We start from the raw sequence: 15,590 nt of genomic DNA, 5'->3' as shown, positions 1-15,590 counted from the left end.
TAATTATTCTAATCTTAGATTTACATTTTTATTAGAATTGCAATACTACTAGTTGTTTATTAACCTTGTAGTAGGAATCTCCTAGTTTTAGTTGTTTATATACTTTGTAGTTCTATTATTTCACACCTAGTAGAAGCCAAATCTACTAGTTATTTTCCACTCAATAAAGACCTTCTTATAAGTAGCCAAATTGAATTTTTAGTGATGCAATGGGAAAACCTAATTGAAATGCGAAAAACAAAACTCAATCCTGACATAAGAGTAAAAACTAATTGAAATGCGAAAAAATCAGTAGGTAAACTAATGCATAATATTTCAAAATTTTGCCACTTGGTTTGCCTAAACAAAAGGCAAACTACCTTTTAACCAAGACAGTGTCTATTTAAATTGATCGTAAAACTAATTATGTGATATTAAACATATATAAGTAATAATATAGTTTTAAATAGATGTTTTAAGTGTATGTAGGCAATATAATTCATCATTTTGGTATTAAAGAAGGGGAAAAAAGTAGAGATATTGAAATTGGGAGAGAGAGAGATTTGGACGAGATAAGAAAAATGAATAATGCTCTGCTGCTTTATTATTAAGAACTGATCTGTTTATATACACTGAGTCATTAACTCATTAACAAACTCATTAACAAACTTAACAAACTAATAACTAACTCACATGACCAACACGTGATGAAATAAAAGAACAAATAACAGAGAATATAAAATTGCATGTAGCACAGCAGTGACAACTAAAGCACCTAAACTACTTGCAGCTTGACTGAATATTTCAACACTCCCCCTCAAGATGGAGCATATATGTTGCTCATGCCCATCTTGCAAAGTAAGTTGCTGAACTGTTGATGTCCCAGAGGCTTTGTAAGTAAATCAGCCAATTGGTGCTTTGTTGAAACATGAAAGGTCTTGACTAAGCCATCTTGTATCTTCTCCCTCACAAAATGGCAGTCAAGCTCTATGTGCTTAGTCCTCTCATGATAGACCGGGTTAGCTGCTATGTGGATTGCAACTTTACTGTTACAGTACAAAAGAGCAGGATGTTCATGACTGATTGACAAGTCCTTAAGCAAGCCTTTTAACCATACAAACTCACTAACAACAGCAGCCATAGACCTGTATTCTGATTCTGCAGAAGACCTAGACACAGTGTGTTGTTTCTTGGACTTCCAAGCAATTAAGGACTCACCCAAAAATACACAAAATCCAGTGATAGACCTCCTTGTGTCAGGACAGCTGGCCCAATCAACATCATAATAACCTTTCAAGTGTAAATCTGAACTTGCTGAGAAAAAGAGACCTTGTCCAGGTGTCCCTTTTAGGTACTTGAGAATTCTATTGGCTGCTTGGAGATGTGGCTGTCTAGGCTGTGCAAGAAACTGACTCAGTTGATGCACACTATATGCAATATCTGGTCTGGTCAGTGTCAGATACAATAGTTTCCCAACAAGTCTCCTATATTGAGAAGGATCTGTTAACAAGTCTCCATGATAGTTTGATAGCTTAGTGTGTTGCTCCATAGGTGACTTAATAGGCTTGGCTGCTAGCTGTCCAATTTCTGCTAGAAGCTCCAAAACATATTTTCTTTGGCAAACACTAATGCCTGTGGAGGATTGAGCCACCTTTAATCCGAGAAAATATTTCAAAGGACCAAGATCCTTTAGCTTAAACTGATCATGAAGAAATTGTTTAAACTCTGAAACAGCTTCAAGGTTGTTACTAGCTACCAAAATATCATCAACATATACTAAGATAACAATGATAACATCATTATGAACTCTTGTAAACATAGAGTAATCAGATTTGGACTGAGTGAATTCATGGTTGATGATTGTGGTTGAGAGCTTTGCAAACCATTGTCTGCTGGCCTGCTTCAGTCCATACAAGGACTTGGTGAGTTTGCAGACTAAATCAGGCTCCCCCTTGCTACCAAAACCAGGTGGAGGTAGCATGTATACTTCCTCATCAAGATCTCCATGCAAAAAAGTATTATTAATATCCAACTGGACCAAATGCCAATCAAGAGCAGCTGCAACAACCAATAGAGTCCTAACAGTGACAAACTTCACAACTGGACTAAAAGTTTCATAGTAATCCAAACCCTCCTGTTGAGTGTACCCTTTTACTACCAGCCTAGCCTTGAACCTTTCAACACTCCCATCAGCTCTATGTTTGACCTTATAGACCCATTTACAACCTATAGGAACCTTACCAGCTGGCAAAGGTGTAAGCTGCCAAGTATTGTTGATTTCAAGGGCTTGTATCTCATCAGACATGGCTACCTACCATCGAGGGTCCCTGGCAGCCTCAGCATAGGACTTGGGCTCAGCACAAATAGAGAGAGCAAAGGTGAAAACTCTATGAGGGGTAGATAACCTATCATAAGAAAGGACAGATTCAATAGGAAAAGGGGTGGTAGGTAAGGGTAGGGGATTGGTTGAGGCAAGTTGACAATGGAAATCTTGAAGGTAAGCAGGGGCTTTGTGAGGTCTGGATGATTTTCTGGGTGCTGGTTGGGCAGGTTGGACAAAGTGGGCAGGTTGTGCAAGCTGAGCAGGGGAATTAAGTGTGACTGGAGTAGGGTTAGGAGTGATGGGATGGGCTGGTATAGCATGGGGAGAAGAGATAGGTAAATCAAATATGTTAGGTGTATGAGTGTCAATCATAGTGTCAGAAACTTCCAATGGTGAATCATCAAAAATGAAAGAGGGAGGTGGAAATAAAGAACCACCAGAAAGTGGTTGAGAGTTAGAAGCATTGTTAAGATGAAAATCCATGGAACGAAAAGGAAATATGTGTTCATGAAAAACAACATCTCTAGACAAGAAAATGGCCTTGGTATCAAGATTGAACAACTTATATCCTTTGACACCATAGGGATAACCAAGAAAGGCACAAGGAGAGGCTCTAGGATCAAATTTAGATCTATTCCTAGAGAGAGTAGATGCGAAACATAGACAACCTAGGACTTTGAGATGAGAGTAGGAAGGAACAATTCCCAAAAGGATTTCATAAGGAGTTTTATTGTTCAACAAAGGACTATTAATGAGATAGACTGCTGTAAGGATGCAGTCTCCCCAGAACTTCAAAGGCAAATTAGCTTGAAACCTAAGGGCTCTAGCAACACTCAGAATATGTTAGTGTTTCCTTTCAACAACTAAGTTTTGTTGAGGTGTATCTACACAACTTAGTTGATGCAAGGTACCCTTGGAAGAGAAAAATTGAGGCATATGAAATTCAGGACCATTATCGGATCTCAAGGTTTTAATGTTGAGGTGAAATTGAGTTTCAACAAAAGAAAAGAAGGATTGAATGACAGGTCTAGCATCAGATTTTAATTTCAACAAATATACCCAAGTACATCTACTACAATCATCAACAATGGTCAGAAAGTATTTAAAACCATTAATAGAAGGAACAGAAAATGGTCCCCAGATATCACAATGAACAAGATCAAAAATGGAAGAACAAATGTTATTCTCATTAGGATCAAAAGAAAAGAAGGATTGAATGACAGGTCTAGCATCAGATTTTAATTTCAACAAATATACCCAAGTACATCTACTACAATCATCAACAATGGTCAGAAAGTATTTAAAACCATTAATAGAAGGAACAGAAAATGGTCCCCAGATATCACAATGAACAAGATCAAAAATGGAAGAACAAATGTTATTCTCATTAGGAAAAGGAAGCCTTTTTTGTTTGGCTAAAGGGCAAACAGTGCAAACAGGAAGCTCTTTATCACAGAAAATTACATCAGGAATAGTTGAGCTAATCAGGTGCAACCTAGATGAAGAAGGATGACCCATTCTATTATGCCACAGGACAGAATTTGAAACAGTAGTGTTATTACATGAGACAAGACTACAATCAGCAATAACAGAGGAAGGAGAGTAAACACCAGGATGGGAGAGAACAGTGGGCATGAAATTGGAAAGTTGAATTGGGACAAAAAGCTTGGCAGAATTGGTTGGCTGTAAAATGTACAGGCCATCATGCTTTCTACCCAAACCAATCGTCTTCCACTGGAGTAAGTTCTGTATAAAGCAGAATTGAGAGAGGAAAATGCAGCAACACCTCAGATAATGTGTTAATTTCCCAATGGAAATGAGATTGAATGAAAAAGAAGGAACACACAACACATTGTCAAGAACCAAATCACATGATAACTGCACTTGACCAACATGAGTGACTAAGACAGATTCACCATTAGGAAGTTTGACAGAGATGTGAGCTACAGAAGTAATTTTGGTAAGATATGAAATGGAATGAACCATGTGATTAGTAGCACCACTATCAACAATCCATTCATTAGGTAATAGGGTAGGTGGAATGACAAGATTGGAAGAAAAAACTAAGTGTTCTAAGTTGGTGGATGAATGCAAACAAAGAGACATGGAATTAATAGAATCTAAGCATTCAGGTTTATCTAAAATGTCATTAATAGGTGTAGGTAAAATACCTGCAGTGTGAAAACTACCAGGCGGCATGGACTTGGTGACAGGAGCAGTATGACTAATGAGTGTGGCAGCTTGATGAGTTTCAAGAGGAGAATCTTGATTTCCTTGTGATCCCAAAGTATGGGCTTGCAACATGGACATGAGCTGGTGACATTGAGAAGAAGTGAGAGCCACTGTAGTCAACTCCTTCATAGAATCTGTATGATCCAGATTGGAACCCATTGAAACCTGATTAGCTGAGTGCCCTTTGCCTTTGTTCTTATACCTAGGAGGGTAGCCATGAATCTTGTAGCGTTTGTCCACCACGTGACCAAGAATCCCACAGTGTGAACAAATTGGCCTTTCCCTTCTTCCATTAGGCTTGTTGGTATAATTTCCTTTGTTAGATGAATTATTAGGACCTCTAGAGAAGAGTGCAGCAGATTCAACTGCAATGGCATTAGAACCAACTCTTCTTTGCTTCTCTTCTTGAGTGATCAGAGAGAAGACTTGATTCAGTGAAGGCAAGTGCTTCATCTATAGGATTTGTCCCTTAACAGTTGCAAAAGACTCATTGAGCCCCATCAGGAAGTTCATAGTACACTCCTCTTCCTGATACTCAACCCGAGCAGCCATTGAACCACAGTTGCAAATACCATAAGAACATGAGGGAATTGGCTTATAATTGACCAATTCATCCCAGATTACCTTGAATTTCGTGTAATAACTACTCACAGAAAGAATATCCTGAGAGAGATTGCTCACCATTCTTTGTAGTTCAAAAACCCTAGGGCCATTGCTCTGAGAGAATCGGTTCTTGAGATCTACCCAAACTTCTTGCGCAGTATTCAGGTAAATCACACTTGAGATCAAATCCTTGGACATCGAATTGATCAACCAAGAAAGAACCATCCTGTTGCATTTCTTCCAAGCAGGAAAAATTGGATCCGATGAGCTTGTTGGAGCTTTGATGGTGCCATCAACAAAATCAGTTTTGTTCTTGGAATCAAGAGCATAAATTATAGCTCGGCTCCAAGTAGCATAGTTCTCTTCAGTAAGAGGCTGGTTAACCAGAATCAAGCCAAGATTCTCACTACTATGCAAAAAATAGGGACTGGATGGTTTTTCCCAAGCAGGAACAGAGGATTGAGAAGTAGATGATACGAAATCTGTATTGGCAGATGCGGAAGCCATTGAAGAAGCTTGAACTAGGTTTTACAAAGAACTTAGTTTCAAGAATCAGAGAAAGCAAAGAATTAAAGAAACTTTGCAAGAAAGATCAATGAAAGAAGAAGGGAATGCAGAGTGAAGAAAGCTTCAAAACAAACCCTAACAATGGAGGATGAGTTAGGAATCGATGGAATGCACCGAGCCAACTCACTCTGATACCATATTGAAATTGGGAGAGAGAGAGAGATTTGGATGAGATAAGAAAAATGAATAATGCTCTGCTGCTTTATTATTAAGAACTGATCTGTTTATATACACTGAGTCATTAACTCATTAACAAACTTATTAGCAAACTTAACAAACTAATAACTAACTCACATGACCAACACGTGATGAAATAAAAGAACAAATAACAGAAAATATAAAACTGCATGTAGCACAGCAGTGACAACTAAAGCACCTTAACTACTTGTAGCTTGACTGAATATTTCAACAGATAAAATACAACAGTGTCTAACCCTGAGATTACGTATAATTCCTATCTTGGAGATCTTCATCCTCGCTTCTTTTGCTTTGATATAATGAAGAAAACATGCATTGAGAGGTATGGATTTGGTTTTTATTACATTTTTTTTATGAAAGGGAAGCCTGCATTAGGAATTATTTGTTGTTGTACATGTAGCAATAAGAAGATTGATGACTTCCATGTTAATGAGCACTGTGGTTTATGATCATGTATATAGGCATTTTTATACATCTTCTAAATTAATATTTCATAATAATGATAAAATAATGCACACACTTTGAAAAAAAATTTCCTCCCCATTTTAATAATTTCTTTTTGCAATACAATTTTCTAGTGTAAATTTAAAACTTTTATTTCATTAGATAATAATAATAATTATTACTATTTTTATTTTTGATTTATGTTCATGATTTCAAAAAATAAATTTTAATGAATCTACAATGTGTGTATCTATTTGTGTTCAACTAATATATTTTCATACACATCAAATAATTTATGTTTATACATATAAAACATTATATGTTTATACTTTGAGTTCAAATTTGGTAAGGATAGGGTGTACAACCTATATTTTACAGCATCCATAAGAGATTGTCACATCAAAATTTTACCTAAATTTCAATATATCGTACCACACCTAATAACATCTCAATAAATTCCTAACTTGGTTGGATTTATATATGGTTGTTACAATTGATTAAGTGTGGTTGTTGTGGACTAATGGAGTCGCCACCTAAATCAGGTCTAGGAATCATATTGGGACCTTTGGGCCAATCACTTACAAACATGAATCTGCGTACTAGATTATGGGTCTGGATTTTGGATATGGCTTGGGAAGTTGTTAGGCACTTAAGATCGCCTGGCTTGTGGGCCGGCCTCCATTATGTGTTGCTAGGCCATATTTAATTAAAGAGTTTATTAAGAAAGCCTTAATCCTTAACCTAAACATACATCATACACTTTAAATAAAAAAACACATACAACATGTTAAAAACATATCACAATATAAAAGGAAATAAATAAAACATAATCAAACAAAATAAATTAAACATGGCAAGTTGACAATTAAATAAAACACATAAGTAAATAATATCAAATAGACTAAACATGGCCAAAATACTAAAACAAACATGGAAAATAATTAAAACTAAATAATTAACCTAAAATAGAGTCAAACATAATTAAAAATTATGTGAAAATGATTAAAACAAATAAAAACAAGATTTTACCCTAATCTAGATTCGGGGTGTGTGCGCTTACTCAACTGTGCGTGCGCATACTCAACTATGCGTACACATGGTTGAACCACACACACACATACTTGATGATGCGCACGTATCCTTCAACACAGATTCAAAAAATTATATTTTTAGAAATTTAATCAAACAAAGATATAATATGTGAGATCAAACAAGCATGTTAGAAACCCTAAAAACTAAACTAACATAAAACAAAAACACAAAGCATCAACATAAAAAAATAAACATGAAACAAAACAAATAATTAAACTAAACTACACAAAATAAACATACATGTTATACTTTACATGAAATCAAAATAACAAACCAAGGACAACAAGAATAGATTATAAGCAATCTAAAATCATATTAGAACATAACAAACAAAATTAAAACATCAAACACATCAAATATATCAAATGAAGAAACTATATCAAGAAAATCATGTGAATCATATTAAGCAAGGTGGTAAATCATTGAAAAGAGACTCAACTTGCTTTAAAATCACAGATTTGATGTTATTTAATCGGCCTCTTAGTGCCAGAACTACATAGTCCAAATAAAAACTTAGCATTGATATGCAGTTAAGTATTTTAACTATATCAAAACCTTTGCAATCAAAAGGGAAAAAAGGGAATGTCTCCAATGCCTCTCTATCAATTAATATCCATGATGCAATAACATTAACACGCACTTTGGCTTCTTAACTATATTTCTATTATATATATATATAACTGAAACCTTTGAAACTCTCACAATTTTCTACATCAGCACAATAAATAAAATTAAAAACTCTTTTGACTAAATATTAGAGAGACTCACATTAAAATTATTAAAAAAAAAAAAAAAAAGACTCACGTAAGGATTCAAAAAAGAAGAGAGAAAGACTCACGTTATAAATCCTCTCTTCTTGCCTCAAAACCCTAGCAACCTTACCCCTCTCTCAAAAGCTACTCCTCTCATGCTACTATCGCTAGTTACAATCGAAAACAAAAACCAAGCCATTCCCTAAACCCTGACACAACCAACAGACTCGCCTCCATCCACCGTTGTGATTCAAGGTCAGTCACAAAGCCATTGTGTTGTCATCGAATTGCCATGCCTTGGATTTCCTTGACTAGATTCCCACAGAACGCTCTAGTCTCCATTGACTAGCTAGTGGAAACTAGTGAACAGATCAGATCAGCTCTCTCACTATTTGTGTATTACATGTTTCATGCGTGTTTGCAAGCTAAACTGTGAAAAAAATTGTATTACTAGATTTATTTTAAGTTGTTTTTGGTGTTTTCAATAAACACTTCATACTTAATTTGCATCAAATTCAGGAAAGAAAAAAGAAAAAGAAAAAAAGGAAATAGATTTTAGCTTATAAAGTTCAGCTTTTGTAAGGTTAGTTTTGTCTATAGATCAATACATAATACATTGTTTAGCACTGAATACTCATATAATCAATTTCCAGGTTAGTGTTTAAGAATTAAACCAAAATTCTAATCGTGCAATCATAAAATACTATTATTAGTGCAAATTTTATGGAGTTGCAGTGTTCAAGAATTAAACCAAAATTCTTTTAAATTATCTATAATATTTTGTTCTCAGAAAATTTTCTATCTCTTTAATATTAGTATATTTTGTTTCTTAAGCTATAGAGAGATTTTTTTTTTTTTTAAATTTTTTATATTTTAAATTTTGTGGGATGTAAAGAGATCTTTGATTTCATGAAATAGTTTATACTCTCCTTTGATTTGATTTACTCACTATTTTTGGCACTTGTCATCGGCAATTACTCAGGCCACTCTTATGGACCAAATCAACTAATTCTTTGGTCACCATCATTTATAAATGAGAAATCAAATCAAGGTTATAGTTTTTCTATCTGGTCCAAAAATTTATTTGCTTTTTTTTTCAAGCAAAAAGAAAGTATGATATTGGTTTCTAGGGTTTTCGTTCGTGATCTGATTCAATTAATCTAGGAAAAAAAATTACATTATTTATCAAAAAAAATTTAGGAAAAATCTCAAATTATCTTTTCACTCAATAAGTGTTAAAAAATTTCTATTGTCCATGAAATTGCTATTGTCTATTAAAAAATTGCACCTGTGGATCAATATTTATATTTCTTAACTTGGCATGTTGCACCTATGGCTGAAATTTGTGTGGATCTTTGGAAGCTTGTAAATCCTTTCTTCATTCACTATGGTTTTTCATTGAGTATTTTCTTTCTCTATTACTCCTCTTATGAGTTTTGTATTTGACTAGAAGAAAGATTTTTTGCTTTGAAGGTCATGAAGCACCTATCTCATTTTATTTGTCCCCACTCAAGGAAAACATTTAGGTAAGACCCATAATCTATTTTAAAGTTTGAATGGAAATACCCATATCATACAAGTACAAGAGATAAATCTTTAAGGGATGAGCTTAGTTGGTTCTTTATTTCAATAATAAATTATTTTACTACAATAGCAATAATTGTTTGAGAAATCTGTTATGTTCATATTGCTATAGAATAGAGAATGGTAGAAGCCAACTTTATTACAACTACTTAAATTGAGTTGACTTAATTACATACAATTACAAAGTATAGCATGAAAGATAATGGAATTAATTGTTGTAATTTTTATTTTGTTTCCATGTTTTTCAACTGAGCAAAGATTGAGAAAATGATATTACTACTCTAATTTGAAGTTTAATGTGTCCCCCTCAAGTCATAGTATTTATTAATTTATATATTTGTAGTTTATATTTTTAACAGTTGCTAAGAAATTAAGGCTTAGTTGCACAATATGTGTAAATTCTAATGACAGCATAAGCCCATATTTTTAGGATTAATAGTTTATAAATCCTTTCCATGACAACAATGAGATTTGTATAGCCAATCATGTTTTTCAGAAGGCTACTTTAAATAGTAAGTCAATGCGTTTCTTACATTTGGGTATTAGTTAGAATTGTTTTCAAATGATTGTACCAATAAAAGTGAATTTGTATAAATTTTGTTTAACTATCCTGTGCATCGCACGGTTTAGCAACTAATTAAGTTACATAGTCTTTATCGGTTTGGTAACCTTCTGAACTCAGAAAACACACAAGACAAATAAACAAAAAAATACCCTTCAATCTTCACTACCTTATACAAATATCATTCCAACCCATCATGCATTCACGTATGAGCAAAGTCACAAATTAGAGAAGAAGCAATACGCTTAATTTCAAATCGCATGGACAAAACTAAGCATACTGGTCATTCAACACCTTACAAAAATAATTGCAAATTTTAAAATCCCTTACATTGTAAATGAATATTAAAAAATAGGATGCTCCGGAGCGCGTGCACACACACACACACACACACACACTTGTTATAAATGGTCTGTTTGGTTAGGAGTTTTGGGATATTAAAAGAGTTAAAAAACCAAAACCCCGTCTCCTCATAACTTTTTTACAAATGCTTATTTTAAACTCAAAACACATTTTTCCAACAAACCTAAAGTATAAAATGCACCATAAAATAAAGATATATAAAAATAAAAACCTAGTAAAAAGAAGCAAAATTGCAACAAAAGAAACGCAAAAAAATCAACAGCAATAGTAACAGAAGTAGTAATACCTTGTCGAGTCCAACAGGCCCTAGTGAGGATTTGACAATATTAGCAATTGCTCCACACACCATCACTATTCCACCATTAAACAAACCAAACAAAAACAAAACAAAATCAAAACAACCTTAGTCAGTTCCTTTACAATACAACAATATATTGAACAAAAGCAGGTTTTATGTGTATGAGAGAGAGAGAGAGAGTTGTTTTAGGTGTGAACGTCTTGACTGGATTGGCGATCGCCGAGAAAGTCAAGGGTTCCCATTTTCTTGTTAGCTGAGAGAGAGAGAGAGAGAGAGAGAGAGAGAGAGAGAGAGAGAGAGAGAGAGAGAGAGATGAAGAAAAAGAAGAAGAAGAAGAAGAAGAAGAAAATGGAGCGTAAAGTTTTAAGTGAAAGGGTTTTGTGTTGCCATGATGTCGTTCTACTATGCTTTATGCTTTTTTTTTTTTTTTTTTGACAATCGACCGTATAACCCCACCTCCCCACCCCGGACCACTCAAACTTGGGTCCATGAACCCCTTAAGCATTTAAGGCTTGGGGAAGTACCAACTTGCCTAACGTGGGCGGTGGTGCTTTATGCTTGTTTTTCCATACGAATGGATGGTGGGTTTACTACCTCCAATAAAAATGTGACATGTCAGCTTATTGCAAATAAAAGACTAAAACTTGCCCATCCAATTGAGTAAGTTTGATATTGCAGCCATTTTCACAACTTTGCCATAATTTGTTTACGTGACAACTTGTAAGTGGTGGAAATATGGATCCACCGCTTACAACTCACCAATAGGCAAGTTATGGCAGTAGATTTATAGAAGTATAAATGATTAAATTTACTATATCTCAATAACTTAAACTTTTAGACAATTAGTAATTTAATATATTATCAGAGCATGAGATCTTGAATTAACCTCATCGTATCTCAAACCAACCTAACAAGAAAAAATTACCCATGAAAAATTAACCATCAAGATACCAATATACACGAGAAAAAAAAAAAAGCCTTACAAAATACGTAATTGATGCCTGAAAAAAAAAAAAAAAAAAAAAAAAAAAAAAAAAAAAAAAAAAACCCATCAAGAAAAAATCAGGAAAAATAATAATAAACCTAACACCACACTAATGGTGGTTTCAACTTCTTCTCCATACTCTAACAGCGTTTCTAGTGGCTTGGAGGTTTCCATCTTTGACAGGAATGGGTGTTGAAATAGTTTTAATTGGTTTCAACTTTCAAGGGTAATAGGGCATTAAAGAGACTTGATCATGTGTGTAAGTTGTATTTTTTAAGTTTCAATAAGCTGACATATTACACAAGGATTGGAGGGTGTAAAATGAAAGTTTTACGGCCAATACTTATTGAATTTAATCTCTTTTTCTTTTTTTCTTTTTTCTTTCTTTCACTAAATTACATATTGAACCCTACGACCTCTTTTTGTTCCATCATTACTTTAGGTTTTTTTTTTTTTTTTCATTTTAGTCTTAATTTTTTTGGGTTATATTTTAGCCATTTAATTTTCATATGAATTTAGTCTTTGTCCGCTCTTGTTAATTAGAGCACAACCATCAGGCGTGCTAAATTCTTAGCATTTAGCACCCCAAACACAAAAAATTACATCCATGAAATATGTCAAATGCTGAATAAATTTGGCATTAAAGCACTAGAAGTAGATGTGCCAAATGCTAAATTTTTTTTAGCAGTTAGTACACCAAACACCATACTAGTACAAACACAAATGGGGAAAAATCACTTGACGCCCCTTGAACTTTAGTGTAGTGGCTATTACACCCTCTAAACTTTTAATCTGGCCAATTTACTCCATAAACTTCATACATTTGCCAAATTAATACCTCGCTCTAATTGTCGTTAATATTCTAATAGCAAACACGCATGAAACCCACGTGTAGTTTAAATTGGGTTTTATAAGGTTACGGTTTGTAAATTAAAATTTGGGATTTATTGTGAAATCGGTTTGATTAGGGTGTTAGTATGAATGGTTGAAGAGGATATGGATTTATGGGGGGGGAGGGGGAGGGGGTAGGGTGAGGTTCTTTCGCGATGTGGAAGTTGGTTCTTTTGCGATGTGGAAGTTGAACCCTCCGACAAGAATCATGACTATAGCAGGTTGGACTCAACTTGGATGGACTTTGGAAGGGGGATAAAGATGTTGTTAATGGAACAAAATAAAGCCTGCAATGAAAAAGGTTGGAAATCTAATATAGTACTCCATGGGTTTTGCGAGCAGTTGTTGAAGTTCTCTATATGAGAGGTTATTCGTAGAAAAAGGAAAACACCTTTATAATACTCGATTTGTAACTTGTAGCTCATAGTGGGATGGGAGGTCAGATGACTTAGATGTCAAATGGAATTTTACTAGCATGAGATCTCTTCTAATGGTTACCAAATGTTTATTATAAGCAAATATCATCGCCTTTTAAAAAAAATGTTATATCATTGTATAAACTTACATCTATGGTCTTGATGAAAGGACAAAGGACTTTAGTGCTGATGTCGGAGGGATGCCATCATGGTTTTTGTTTGATCTTCCTCTCTCTCTCTCTCAAATTGATTTTGGTATTTTAAACTACACATGAGTCTTACATGCCCTTGCTATTAGTATATTAATGGTAGTTAGACTGAGGTATTAATTTGGCACATATATAAAGTTTATGGAGTAAATTAGCCAAAATAAAAGTTTAGGGGGTGTAATAGACTACATTAAAGTTCAAAGGGTGTCAAAGCATTTTTCTCAACACAAATGCTAAAAATTAATTTTTTTTAATTCCCCTTCTCTCTCTCTCTCTCTCTCTCTCTCTCAAACCAACCACCAATCATTTGCAGCCACCACCCATCACCATCTCGTCCATCATACAACTTTCTCTTAGATTGTTTTGAGGACCAAAGTCATATAATATTCTAGTTATTTCAACAAAGACATACATTTTAAAATATCAATAAAGTTTCTATCTTTTATCTCAAAAATATCAATATAGTTTCTATCTTGTTAGGTTTTCATGTCTTTCCTATTTAATTAATATAAGTGACAACTACATGCAAAACTCTCAAACTAAGGGGAAAAATATAATCATTCAAATCGTAATTCTAAGGGGCACTAATGTGACTTTGCTTGTTCACACAGGCTTGGCCTAAACCAAAAGCCAAATACTATTTGCCACCATATGCATGCCCTTTTCAGTAATCCCATTTTGCAATATAATTTCTCTATCAATTATAAATTTGTTTTTAATAGATAGTATAAAAGTTATTATTATCATTCTTTTAATTTATCCTAGTGAATTCAAAGGGTACATTTTAATAAACCTACAATGTGTGTATCTATTTATTTGCAACTAATATATTATTGTACATATTAACTAACATATATTTTTATACATATAGTACATGATATGTTTATACTTATATAATGTTTTAAATTAGTTACGCAATTCTTAAGTTTTAATCTTAGATTTACATTTTTATCAGAAGTGCAATACTACTAGTTGTTTATATACCCTGTAGTAGGAATCTCCTAGTTTTAGTTGTTTATATACTTTGTAGTACTATTTATTTCATACCTAGTAGAAGCCAAATCTACTATTTATTTCCCACTCAATAAAGACTTTCTTATAAGTAGCCAAATTGAATTTTTAGTGACGCAATGTGAATTCTATGTTCCAAAACAAAGCTTAATCCTGACATGAGAGTAAAAACTAATGGAAATGCGAAAAAATCAGTAGGTACACTAATACACAATATTTCAAATGTTTGCCACTTGGTTTGCCTAAACAAAAGGCAAACTACCTTTCAACCAAGACTGTTTGTTTATTTAAATTGATCTTAAAACTAATTATGTGATATTACATACACACACACACACACATATATATATATATATATAAGTAATAATATAATTTTAAATAGATGTTTTTAGTGTATGTAAGCAATATAATTCTCCATTTTGGTATAAAAGAGGGGAAGTAGAAGCAGATGTAAAAAACATAAATGTCAGTAATGTTGAAATTATGTATGATTCCTATCTTTGCGTTTATCTTCATCCTTGTATTTTTTGCTTTGACAGAATGAAGAAATCATGCATTGAAAGGTATTGATTTGATTTTTATTACATTTTTTATGAAAGGGAAGTCCACATTTTGAATCATTTGTTATTGTACATGCAGCAATAAGAAGATTAGTGACTTCCACGTTAATAAGCATTGTGGTTTATGATCATGTATATGGGCATTTTATACATCTTCTAAATTAATATTTCATAACGATGATAAAATAATGTACACACTTTGAAAAAACCAATTTCCTCCCCATTTTAATAATTTCTTTTTGCAATACAATTTTATAGTGTAAATTTAAAACTTTTATTTCATTAGATAATAATAATTATTACTATTTTTGTTTTTAATTTATGTACATGATTTCAAAAAATACATTTTAATGAATTTACAATGTGTGTATCTATTTGTGTGCAACTAATACATTTTCATACACATCAAATAATATATGTTTATACATATAAAACATTATATGTTTATACTTAGAATCTGAATTTGGTAAGAATGAAGTGTAAAATCTGTGTTTTACATCATCCAATAAGAAATTGACGCA

At 33.4% G+C, this 15,590-nt stretch overlaps 1 protein-coding gene across 1 annotated transcript; it reads right to left on the bottom strand.

Annotated features, from left to right (window-relative positions):
* Nucleotides 1–2,290: 2,290 nt before the first annotated feature.
* Nucleotides 2,291–4,987, bottom strand: LOC111994377 (uncharacterized). Its single transcript, XM_065759957.1, has 2 exons — nt 3,412–4,987; nt 2,291–2,871 (listed from the first exon to the last, which is right to left on the bottom strand). The coding sequence occupies exons 1-2, from the start codon at nt 4,985–4,987 to the stop codon at nt 2,291–2,293; spliced, it is 2,157 nt and encodes a 718-aa protein (XP_065616029.1).
* Between the last annotated feature and the right edge of the window lie 10,603 nt (nt 4,988–15,590).

This window comes from Quercus suber, unplaced genomic scaffold (assembly GCF_002906115.3).
Source record: "Quercus suber isolate HL8 unplaced genomic scaffold, Cork oak 2.0 scaffold_348, whole genome shotgun sequence".
Taxonomy (NCBI): Eukaryota; Viridiplantae; Streptophyta; class Magnoliopsida; order Fagales; family Fagaceae; genus Quercus; species Quercus suber.
This window is presented reverse-complemented; position numbering and strand designations above follow the sequence as displayed.